Genomic DNA, 12,025 nt, shown 5'->3' with positions numbered 1-12,025 from the left:
GGCCCCTCAGGAGGTGAGGCCCCTGGCAGGTAAGGTCCCTAGAGCCGATGTCCTGGCAGCATAGTGCGGGTGGGTGAAGTCCCAGGTAAATGAGATCCCAGCACGTGAGATTCCCAGCAGGTGGGGATGCCCCTCCTCTGGCCGGTGAGTCCCCAGGCAGGCGAGGTCCCCAACAACCGAGGTCCCCAGCAGGTGAGACCCCCGGAGGTGAGGCTCCTGGGAGGTAGGATCCCTTAGAGCTGATCTCCTGGCCACACAGGTGCTCAGTAAGGGAAGCCCCAGCTCAGTGAGCTCCCCAGCAATCAGTGAGCCACCACCCTGGCAGTGAGGTCCCCAGCAGGTGTGTCTGGAGCAGCCCACACCCCAGGCTGGCCAGCTCACGTGAACCAGGAGGCTGCGCTGGGCACCGCCGGGTAGGGGGAATCCTCCTGCAGCCGCCAGCAGCCTTGCAGAACATCAGGGCCCTGCTGAAGGATGGAGGCCGCAGGGTCTCCCGTGAGCAGAAGTAGCCGAGGTAGAGGGTGTGGTCCTTGTCCAGCGGCAGCAGGTACTGGGCCAGTTCCTTGGGGCTCTGGAAGTCACTGATGTGGAAGAAGGCATCGGGAGGCAGGAATTTCTTGTGGTTCCTCCTGCTCGGACCCAGCACCACGGTATGGTGCAGGCCCCCAGGAGGCCTCCTCCAGGAGGATCTCCATGGACAGCTTCTCTGTGATGTAGTCAAGATGCAGAGAGTTCTCGAAAGCTAGGTAAAACTTGTGTAGAGAGTGTGTGTGTGGGGGGACAGTGGAGAGAGCATCACTGAGGAGAAACACGACAGCCCACGCCTGTGGCCACACCTGGGTTTCCAAAGTGACATTCATTAGCCCTGGGTTCGGCACTGTTGGTTTTATAGGTGAGCACACTGGGGGCACGTGACTCGGCGGGAGACAAGGCCGAGCCAGAATCCCAACCCCAGAGCCCAGGCTCCCCAGCCGTCAGGCGGCACAGCCTCTGTATCTGGGGAGGGGTCCCCAGGGGGCTGCGGTAGGTCCCAAGGCTCTCAGCTCCCACCTTGACCCTGCCCCTCCCAGCCCTTCCCAGACTTCCCCAGTGCCCGGGAGTTGAGGCTTGAACCTGGCTAGAGCCATTATGATCCAGAACCTAAAGTCTCCCTTCCTGACCTAACCCCGAGCTCCTCTGCCGCTTTGCAGGTGGAGCTCCTCACACAGCAGGCACCGTCCCACAGGGCTTTCTGCAGTCGGGGAAAGGCTCTGTCTCTGCACCCTCAGATTCGGCGGCCACTGGCCGTGTAAGGCCATGGAGCCCTTGCAATGTGGCCGTTTTGTCTGAGAAACAGCGTTTTTTATGCTAATTTAAATTTAAAAACTGATACTCTCTTCTCTGAGTGAAAAACAATTTCAAAATAGAAAGTAGGGCACTGGTAGCCCAGTCGGCAGAGGTGCGTCTCTTGATGTCGGGGTTGTGAGTTTGAGCCCCACGTTGGGTGCAGAGATGACTTAAAGTCTTTAAATAAAAAGGAAGATCAAACAAAACCAAACGCAACCTCAGATAGTCAATTCAATGATTGCATACCTTTGAAGTATATTTGGAACATCCTGGATGTGCAAATCTGCTTCTTCAACTATCCATCTTATGGAGTCTAAATGCAGATCAAGGATCGTTGATGAAAACAGAGTGTCCAAATTTGAAGCATACCAAATGTAACAGACACACCAGATTTCCAAGGTGTCCAAAGAGACAATGTAGATAACAATAATGTTTATATCACTTACTCATGGAAATGATACTAGTTAGAATCCAGTGGGTTGAAGACAGCCTTATTAAAATTAATTTCACTGTTTTTTTACATTTCTGAAAATGTGGCTACTGAAAAATATTAAGTATATGTGTGACCTGTTATATTTCTATCAAAAGTATAGGCTACTGTAGAATTTCTAAGAATGGAAAACTGGTGGGCATCATAATTTAAAATGAACCCACCTTCTCTAGAGGGATTGGCTCAAATGCCAGGGAAGTGCCAACCAGCGTGTTTTGTACCAGCTACATGTCCATCAGTGTGGGGCTGGTCAAATTGGGGTCTCTCGCTAGAATAAAATACTAGGCAGCTGTGAAGAGTGAAAAAGCCACTGATTCAAGGCCAGAAATAAACCCATGATTATATGGGCAATTAATCTTCCACAAAGGAGGCCAAAATCCACATTGGGGAGAAAGGGAGTCTCTTCTGCATTTGGTGTTGGGAAAACTGAACAGCTACATGCAAAAGAATGAAACTGGACCACATTCTTACAGTATGCCCCAAAATAAACTCAAAATGGATTAAAGACCTAAATGTGAGACCTGAAACTATAAAAATCCTAGAAGAAAGCACAGGCAGTAATGTCTCTGACATCAGCCATAGCAACGTTTTTCTAGATAGGTCTTCCAAGGCAAAGGAAATAAAATTAAAAATAAACTATTGGGACTACATCAAAATAAAAAGCTTCTGTACAGTGAAGGAAACAAGCAACAAAACTAAAAGACTTCTATGGAATGGGAGAAGATATTTGCAAGTGACATAGCTGATTGGGGGTTCATATCCAGAATATATAAAGAACTAACAAAACACCACCAAAAAACCCAAACAAACAAAGAACAATCCATTTAAAAATGGGCAGAAGACATGAACAGACATTTCTTCAAAGAAGACATCCAGATGGCCAACAGACACATGAAAAATGCTCGACGTCCCTCATCATCAGGGAAATGCAAATGAAAACCACAATGAGATACCACCTCACACCTGTCAGAAGGGCTAAAATCAACAACACAAGAAACAGCAAGTGTTGGCGAGGATGCGGAGAAAGGGGAACCCTTATGCACTGTGGTGGGAATGCACACGGGTGTAGCCCCTCTGGAAAACAGTATGGAGGTTCCTCAAAAAATTAAAAATGAAAGTACCATATGATTCTTTGGTATTTACCCAAAGAATACAAACACACTAATTCAAAAAGATATGTGCACCATTATGTTTATTGCAGCATTATTTGCAATAGCCGAATGATGGAAGCAGCCCAAGTGTCCATTGATCAATGAATGGATAAAGAAGATGTGGTACGTATATACAATGGGATGTAGTCAGCCATAAAAAAAATGAAATGTGGCCATTTGCAACAACATGGACAGATCTAGAGGGTATTATGCTAAGTGAAATCAGTCACGCAGAGAGAGACAGATACCCTATGATTTCACTCACTCAGATGTGGAATTTAGGACAAAAAAAAAAAAACAAAGAAAAAGACAAAGAAACAGACTCTTAACTACAGAGAACACAGTGGTGGTTACCAGAGGGCAGAGGGGTAGGGAGATGGAGGATTTAGGGCATGGGGATCCTAATGCCCAGAAATGTACAGAATTGTCGAATGCCTATATTGTATACCCGAACTAATATAATGCTGTATGTTAATTATCCTGGCACTTTTTAAAATCCACTTATTCACGTGTAACAGCGTGTGAATGTCATGGAAAATGCCCAAGTATGACAGTGTGAGTTTGTGGAATACAGTGATGTGTGAACATCCTCATCTTCAAGGGTCATAATGTGAGTGTGAGGATAAATATGCCCAGGTGTGAGTGCTCCTGTATGTGAGGGGGGACATCAGTGTGTGGCTCTGCTACTGCTGACGTGTTTGCGTGTGACTGAGTTCCAGTGTGTCCGTTTAATCATGTTTCAGGACGTAAATGAGATAATGTCGGGCGTCCGAGTGTGCCAGTGACCTCGTGCGTAAGTGTGCCCCTATATGGATGGACGTGCGAGAACACCCACCCGTGCAGGTGTTTCCAGCATGTGTGAAAATGCCCACGTGCGTGGGAAAACCCCTCAGTGTGCGAGCCCCGTCGAGTTGGAGTTGGTGAGTATGAAAACAGGGAGTGTAAGTGGGACAGTGTTGGAGCGTGCATGCGACAGCGTGTCCCGGGGTGTGGGTGCAGGACGGTCCGGGTGCGCAGGGGCGTGAGAGCACCCAAGTGTGTGACCGAGGACAAGAAGGCCGAGTGCGAGTGACTGTGCGCCCCCACGTGTGCTGTGAGTCCTCCTCCCAGGACCAGGGGCCTCCAGGACCCAGAGACGCGCATGGTGCACACCGGGCCCCCTCCCCGCGCCGCGCGCCACACCCCGCAGCACCCCTCTGGGTCAGGTCCGTGCCACAGACAAACCAGTTGGGTGACCCCCTTACTGAAAGGCCCATTGTTAACAGACGCTTATCAGCCGCACCTACTGGGCCCCCTCCACCCTTGGCCCTCTGCTTTCCTGCCCCCCATCAGAGCTCCGGGGGGTCTGCGGCTCCAAGGACAGACACCAGGGGCTCCCGTGGCCAGGCCGTCTCCGGGCCCATCCGGCCTCTCAGCCCCCCCGCCCCCATGCGAAGCCCTCAGCGGAAACCCAGGACCAGAGCCTGGCGCGGTGCAGGGGCCTCGTTCCAGCCGAACAGGGAAACCGAGGCACACCCCGGCAGGACGTGGGTGTGAGAGTAGACAGGGTGCTGGGCGTGCAGGGAGGGCTCTGTGCCCCCAAAGCATAAAGTAGGTGCTCCTTTAGAGCCAAGGGGCGGGTTTGGACACCTGACAACTTCGGGGGCTGTCCTCCCCTTGCTGCACAAGCTTGACAATGAGATGATCTCCCCGCGGCCCCAAGGCCCTGCGTGACCTGGCCGGGCGGGGCCCCTCCCCGGCCTCCCCTCCCCCTCCCTCCGCCTCGCTCACTCTGTTCCAGCCGCATGGGCCACCAGTGTTCCTGCAGCACGCCAGGCGCGGTCAAGTGCCCTCCGATCTGCAGGCTGGCCCGGCTTTCTCTCACGCTCCCGTGTGGGGGAGCTCATTCTCTGCCAGCGCCACCAGCAGTCCCCAAAACGGCCCTATCCAAACACCCCCAAGCCGGGCAAGTCCTCAGAGGGACTCCAAGGCTGCCAAGCACAGCGCAGCCCCTGCAACCGGGTTCGAATCCCAGATGCTTGTCTAGCTGTGACCTTGGATAAGCCCCTACCTGCTTTGTGCCTCATTTTCCCCAGCTGTAAGATGGAGATCATGCTGCCTCCTTCGTGGGTTCGGCACCCGGTCTGGTACACAGCAGGCGCTTAATAAATGTCCCCGGCTACTGTCTGGCGGCTGTAGGTCCTGCGCCAGCGCTTCCAACGGGGAGGGGGGTGGCTGGGGGGAGAGGCGGTTCCAGACCCAAGGCGCCAAACCCCCCAGTGCGGGGTCCATGCAAAACTGCAATGCAAATCGCACGCAAATGCCGGCTCGGCACAGAGGCCAGCAGCCGGAGCCGCCCGAGGGGCGCGCGTGGGGGCGCCCGGCACCCCACGGCCGAGCCCAGGCGCTGACCGGCATCCAGCGCGGCTTTCAATGCTCTGTGTAAATGTTTACACCGGGCAGGCCGCCAGGCCCCGCGCGGGCCGCCACTGGGCTGCCAGGCCCGGGAATGTAAACCCGGGCGGGGGCGCCCGGCGGCGGGAGGGGCTCTGACCGGGTGGGCGGGAGTGCGCATGCGTTACGAAACACCTACTGTGTGCACCCAGTGCGCCGGGCTAGGCACCGGCGGTGCCAGCACTGAGTCACCAGTGCCTCATCGGGAGAAGCTCAGGCCATTGTGGTGGCCCAGAGGGTGCACACCTGCGCCCACCCGGGACTGGGGAGGGGGGACGGCGCGGGTAGGAGCAGCCAGAGAAGGCTTCCTGGGGGAGACGCCCTCCGAGCTGAGACTGAGAGGGGGAGGGGAGTGGGGAGGAGGAGAAGAGAATGTGCTGGGTGGGAGGACCGGCCTGAGCAGAGGCCTGGGGGTGGTGGGTCGAGGGCAGCTTTGGTCCATCGATGCCCGCTTCCGGGCATCAGTTGATCTCTTTCTGGAGACCCAGGCTCAGAGAGGGGCAGGACGTCACTCCCAAGGGCCCCAATATGTTAGGAACACATTAGAGCACATTCTCTTCTCCATGCCCCAGTCCCACAGTGCCCCCTGCTGGGAGCGCCCTCACCTAGTTCCAGGCTGCCCCCCCCCCCCCGACCCCCGCCAAGCTCACTGGGCTCTGGCCACTCCAGCCTCCTAGCTGCGTTGGCCAACCTTAATCCAGCCTCAGGACCTTTGCACCGGCTGTTCCCCCTGCCTGAGCTGCCATTCTCTTGTGCCTGGCCGACTCCTACCTTTGGTCAAGGCTCAACTTTCATCAATCCTCAGAAAAGCACTCTGGGACCCCCCAGATGGGGGTGGGTCCCCTGCTACTCCTGGCACAGTGCCCACCCCTTTCTTGGGCAGCATTTTTTCGCAACCTTGTTCAAGGGTTCCTTGATGAATCATGTCTACGTTATTACTGATCATTAAGCAGAAGTGGCTTGAAATCAGGGGCCGCACCGTGTCCCCGGTGCCTGGCCCAGCGCCCTGTTCCCGTTTGTTGCCTGACAGACAGACAGACGGAGGCCGTGGGGCTGACCATCGCGTGCCCGCAGGCCGAGGATGCAGCGCTGGAAGGCGGCAGCCTTGGCCTCGGTGCTCTGCAGTTCGGTGCTCTCCATCTGGATGTGTCGGGACGGCCTGCTCCTCAGTCACCACCTGGGACCCTCGCTGACCCCACTGCGCCGGCCGCCTCGCACCCTGGACGCCCGGATCGCCCGCCTGGCCCAGTGTAAGCCGGGCCCCGACGTGGGTCAGCTGCCCCGATACAGGGGCGGCCACACGGTGGAATTTCATGCAGGGGCCACAGAGGCTTAATTTGGATGGGGTGAGGAGAGGGTGCAAATCCCCCAATGACCTGGCAGGGGTGGCAAGCGGTCGTGGGGGGGGATCGCTGGGAGCTGGGGGTCTCTGGGCTCAGCTGTCACGAGGAATTAGGCTCTGGCCCTGAGGGGCCAGGGATCCAGATGGAGATTAGATCTGGGCATCCCCCCCGGGGGGCTCCCATGCGCAGCGCGTGATGTGGGACAGGGAGGCTGGATCCGAGTCCCCACTGACCTGCCCCGTGGACAGGGACCGAGGGGGAAGGGGAGACCCCGAGAGACGTAGAAATGGGGAGAGAAACAGAGACAGAGACGCACAGAGACAGACAGACACAAGGTTGGGAGAGATGGACGCGGGAAAAGGCCCTGCGGTGGAGATGTGGAAACGCCCCCTTCGCGGCCCAACTCCCCACTCCTCCCTGGCGCCGGCCGCTGCCCCGCCTGCCCGCCCGGGGTAGGGCGCGGTCCCGACCTCCTGTGCGCGCGCGCGTGTCCACGCGGGCGCCGCGCCGCCCACCGAGGTGGGGGCGCGGGCGCGGCGCGTGCATGGCGCCCGCGGGGTTGCGCTGCGTGCAGCCTGTGTGCAAGTCCGCGCCCGTCCCGCCGGCCCACACAATCCTCCTTTCTTGTCCTTACAATGGACAAGGGTGGCCTCAGGCACGGGCTCCACTTCCGCCCGCCGCTTCCTCCTGAAGGCGGCAAAGTCCTTCCCAAGACACTGGGTTCCAGAAATCCGGGGCGGGGTGGGGGGGAGCCTAGTTCTAGCTTAGAACCTGGGCACAACACCGACGGTGGGATCTCGGTCAGCAGGAGGGGTCTCGGCCCCTGGGCGGGTGCTTGCCCACCCTGCATCCTGTCCCTGGGCACAGTCGCTACGAAGGGAAGGGAGTGGCCGCTGATCCCCCCAGTGTCCTAGTGTTAGGTCCTGAGACCAACGCGCTGATGGTGGAATTTCAGGCTTGGGACGGTGGGAGCGCGGGGGTGGGGATCGGGGTGCGGATCGGGGTGTGCGGGGGGCTATTGCTGATCTCATCTCTGTGTTCCAGACCCTGTGCAGGTGGCCAGGCCTGCTGGAGGGAAGCAGGGACACATATACCAAGAGATTATTCACTGTTTATCTGAAATTCAAATGTAACTGGGCATCTGTACTTTATCTGGCATCCTCCCCCGCCCCGCCCCGCCCCCCGAATATCTGTGTAGATGTATACCTTAGGGGCGGGCACACGACATGGAATTTTAGGCACCATAAGTGAGGTAGGCTGGAACCTAACCCCAGAGCAGACGGTGCTGGCCACCAAGTCCTGCCCCTGGACTTCAAGAACTGGGAACATGTTGCTCAGTTGATGCCCACTTTCCACTGTCCCGGCCTCGGCCAGAGCGGAACTGTCTGCAAGGCTCCTTGAGCAGACAGAGAAACTGAGGCACAGAGCAGGACCATCACCTGCCTGAAGTGAAACAGGGCTGAAAGTGGCAGAGCAAGGCTCACAACTGGGGTCTGTCTGATTCCTGAGACCCCCTGTGGAAACGGACACACCCTCACCCTGGCGTCTCCCTGTAAGCTATTTCTTTTGAGGGCCAGGGGTGCCAGCCTTGGGGGCATGCAGGCGATAAACTCAGGGTCTCCTCTCCCAACCACAGGCATGCCTGCCACTTGCTCAGAGACTGGGAGCCCCTGCCTGCAGTTCCACTCTCAGCGCCACCTGCCACTGGCATGTCTACGAGGCTCTCCCGAGGCTGCAGAGTACTGGGGCAGCCCAGCCGCCTGGGAAATAAATTTAGGCTCCGGGGCCCTGGGAATCTGTGACTCCGGGCACCTCCTGGCAACCGTGGGAGCAGAGGACTGGCCGTGGGCCAAAGTTGGGCACACGATGGAGGCGGGAACAAGGCTGTTCGGGCTTGTGTCTCTCGCTCTGCCACCTGCTAGTGTTGTGGCCTTGGGCCAGTCTCTGCCCTAATGGATGCCCGTTGTCTCACCTGTAACACGGGGGAGGCCGTGACATTCCCTGCTGCCTCCCCGCCACGGTCCTCACGTGCAGGCCTCTGTGCCTGCTGGTGTTATCCTCTGCGCGTTCTGAACAGCCCAAACGCCCCGATTTGGTATACTGTGCATGAAGAAAATCAGTCCCAGCATGCGGGGGAGCAGGAGGGACACGGTGGGGGGCATCGGGTGGGGCCCCCAAAGAGTGAGCCGGAGACTCATTATCAGCTCAACCAACAAGTGAGTGCTTGAAGCATGGGATGCAGCTCCCCAACACTGGTCACAAAGGGGGTGCCAGTTACCCGGGGCATCCCAGCAGAGGGGTGGGGCCAGCTGGGGGCCCACGGGCACAGGGATTTGGATCACTACAGCCCCAGCTGAGCCCTCCCTTCCTTTTCTGCAAAGAGGTGGGAGCAGCTCAGCGAAAGCAGAACAAAGGGTCAGGGTCCACGGAGAATGTGGGCGTGGGGACGACCATAGGAAGTGAGACACGGGGGCGAGCTCAGCTCAGCGTGGGGCAGGCTGGAAAGCGCTCGGGGGCACCGGAAAGGACGAGCCAGGTTCTGAGCGTCCACCACAGCGGTACGGTCCAGAGAGGGCTGTTGGGAGTCATGGGGCTCCAGCGCGGGGGCTCTGCACAGGCATCCCCCACGGCGCCCAGAGAGGGAACATGCTTGGGAATGTAGCAGGGAGCTGAGAAGCTGTGTCGGGAGGGTGCGCTAGCAAGGGGCTGTTTTCCGAGCGGAACAACGGGGGTCGGGGGCTCTCCCCCCAGCCAGCCACCGACCCACCCGGTTCTCTCTCTCTCTCTCATTCTCTCTCTCCTCGCAGATCGTGCACTGCTGCAGGGCGCCCCGGACGCGGTGGAGCTGCGCCAGCTGACGCCTTGGGCAGGCAGGCCCCCGCGTCCGCGCCGTCGGGCGGGGCCCCGGCGGAGGCGCGCGCGCGCGATCGGGGACGCGGCCGCGGGCTGCGCGAGCTGGAAATGCGCGTGAGCGAGCTGGGCTTGGGCTACGCGTCCGACGAGACGGCGCTGTTCCGCTACTGCGCAGGCGCCTGCGAGGCGGCTGCGCGCGTCTACGACCTGGGGCTGCGGCGGCTTCGCCAGGGGCGGCGCGTTCGGCGGGAGCGGGTGCGCGCGCAGCCCTGCTGCCGCCCGACGGCCTACGAGGACGAGGTGTCCTTCCTGGACGCACACAGCCGCTACCACACGGTCCACGAGCTGTCGGCGCGCGAGTGTGCCTGCGTCTGACCCTACCTCACCGGGCCCGGCGAGACGGCGGCCACGCCCCCCGCGCCGCGGCGCCCACCGTCCCGCCTGGCAAGGTCCGCGGCCGGCAGACTGCGCGTGCGCAGGAGGTGCCCTCCAGGCCTCGGGACTCTCCAGTAGCTGCACCGAGATAAAGTGTGGAAAATGGATCCTGGGTCGTGATTCCGCGTTCCGGGGGTGCCCACCTCTCGGAGGGACACGAGCCTGTGTGGGGTGGGGGAGCCAGCTCCACTGGGCAGAGGGGGACGGGGCAGGTACCAGCTGGTGGGCGCAGAGACGGTCCTTTTCCCGTGGTACACGAAGGAAATCGGTGTGAGTGGGAGGAATGTCGGCAGGGGCCGTCCTTCCCACTTTCTTGCGGGTCCCTGTACCCCTTCCTGACGTGTCCCACGGCCACCACCCCGTAAGGTGAGCTTCCGGATGGGAAGAGGGAGCCAAATGCAGATGACGAGTCTGAGGTCCAGATGGACCCAGGCCTCCCTCCCCGAAAGGGCCTCCTCAGGCCCCGTCCAGCGCCACCGAGCCACTATCTCCTTTCGCTAGCTAAAAATATATGTGCGCTGCCCATCTCCCTGTGGGGATAGGTCTGGGGCGGGCGCCAGCCCTGTCCAGCCCGAAAGCGGCGCCTGCTTGGGGCAGAGCCGGGTCCTCAGGGACCTAGGTCCCGGGCCCATAAAAGCCCTGGCCCGAGCTCCTGGGGGGATTTACGACGCGTCCCCGCGGAGGACAGAAAAAGCGGTGTCACCTTGACGCTTGGCAGGCCCAAGACAGCGCAGGGGGTTGGGTTCTCAGACCCTGGGGAGGGGTCCGCACATCCCAGGGTCTGAGGAGGGGCAGGGCAGGGGGCCACTGCCCTGCCCCCAGGCCCACAGCCTGGAGGCCAGTGGGTATGGACCCTCCCCTCCTGCACCTCAGAGTGGGGTTCTCGAGGGTGCATGCCCCTCTCACCCGAGACAGCTTTCCTGAGGGCAGGGTCCCCTCTCTTCTCCTCTCACCCCGAACTCCACGGAGGCTCCCACGGAAAGAGCCCCTTCCCTCCTTCACTGTTCCGCTAGACTGGCCCTCTCCCCTCTTTCCCACACATCTGAGCTCAGGGCCACCGTCTCAACACCATGTCCCTCCCAGCCCCAGTCCCCATCCCGACGCTGGAGGGCCCAGATCAGCAGCTGCCCCAGGTAGGATCATGCAGCCCAGCAGAAGCGTCCCCTGGTCCCTGGTCCCTGGTCCCCGGCTGCAGCTGGAGACACTTGAGGCAGCTAACAGGCAGGCCTTCCCGGGAGTCCTGTGAGCAGGGCTGGGCAGCCAGGCGCCGGCCCACAGGTGGTCTGCTTGTTAGGAAGTTTCAGGGCTGAGGCTGTCTGGGGTCCCCACTCCCCCGAGTCTTCTGAGGTTTGGGGTAGGGGATTCCTCCTCTGTTTGGGCTGACTCAGCCCAGTCGTGGCAGGAAAGCTGTTGTCCCCATCTCCTTGGGGCAGAAGCCAAGCCTCAATTTCCCCATCCCAGATGGCCCTGAGCCACGGAGGCAGTTGTTCAGCCCACAACTGGGAAAATTGATCTTGGAGCCCAGGTCTGTGGTCCCTGAAGCCTGACTACCTGTGTGTGTGTGTGTGTGTGTGTGTGTGTGTGTGTGTGTGTTTGAGGTGTTTGTGTTGTGCACCCTCTCAGGGTCTCCTGGGACCTGGGCTTCCTTGTCTCTGGCTCAGTTCCAACATCCCAACCACAGTGTGCTAGCCCAGCCGACCAGAACATTGGGGCAGAAACATTGGGGCTGCCCCCACACACCCCCGGGGCTGGGGTCGTGTGCAGGCCAAGCCATAGCACACACACACACACACACACACACACACACACACAGTGTGACACCTACATGGGCTTAGCAGGTCCGATCATACGTGGACACACGGCCGCTATGCTTAGACACTCAGTCGTCACCCATGGTCGAAACTGCACAATAGGAGGGACCCCCTCAATGTCCCCTCTCATGTGCAACACCACATGGTGTTTGGCCACACCCAGTAGGATCTCTCTCCAGGTTC

General features: G+C 59.3%; 1 protein-coding gene across 1 annotated transcript; it reads left to right on the top strand.

Moving 5' to 3' along the window:
• The first annotated feature begins 6,481 nt into the window (after positions 1–6,481).
• LOC114203889 (neurturin-like) lies at positions 6,482–10,050 on the top strand. The gene is given in 4 exon segments (XM_028097166.2): positions 6,482–6,650; positions 9,551–9,659; positions 9,661–9,684; positions 9,686–10,050. Coding segments are annotated over 4 exon segments (588 nt in total). The 3' UTR covers positions 9,972–10,050.
• The last annotated feature ends 1,975 nt before the right edge of the window (positions 10,051–12,025 follow it).

Source organism: Eumetopias jubatus, unplaced genomic scaffold, assembly GCF_037043125.1.
Source record: "Eumetopias jubatus isolate StellerSeaLion01/CBP00866 unplaced genomic scaffold, mEumJub1_p1.0 scaffold_1, whole genome shotgun sequence".
Lineage (NCBI taxonomy): Eukaryota > Metazoa > Chordata > Mammalia > Carnivora > Otariidae > Eumetopias > Eumetopias jubatus.
This window is presented reverse-complemented; position numbering and strand designations above follow the sequence as displayed.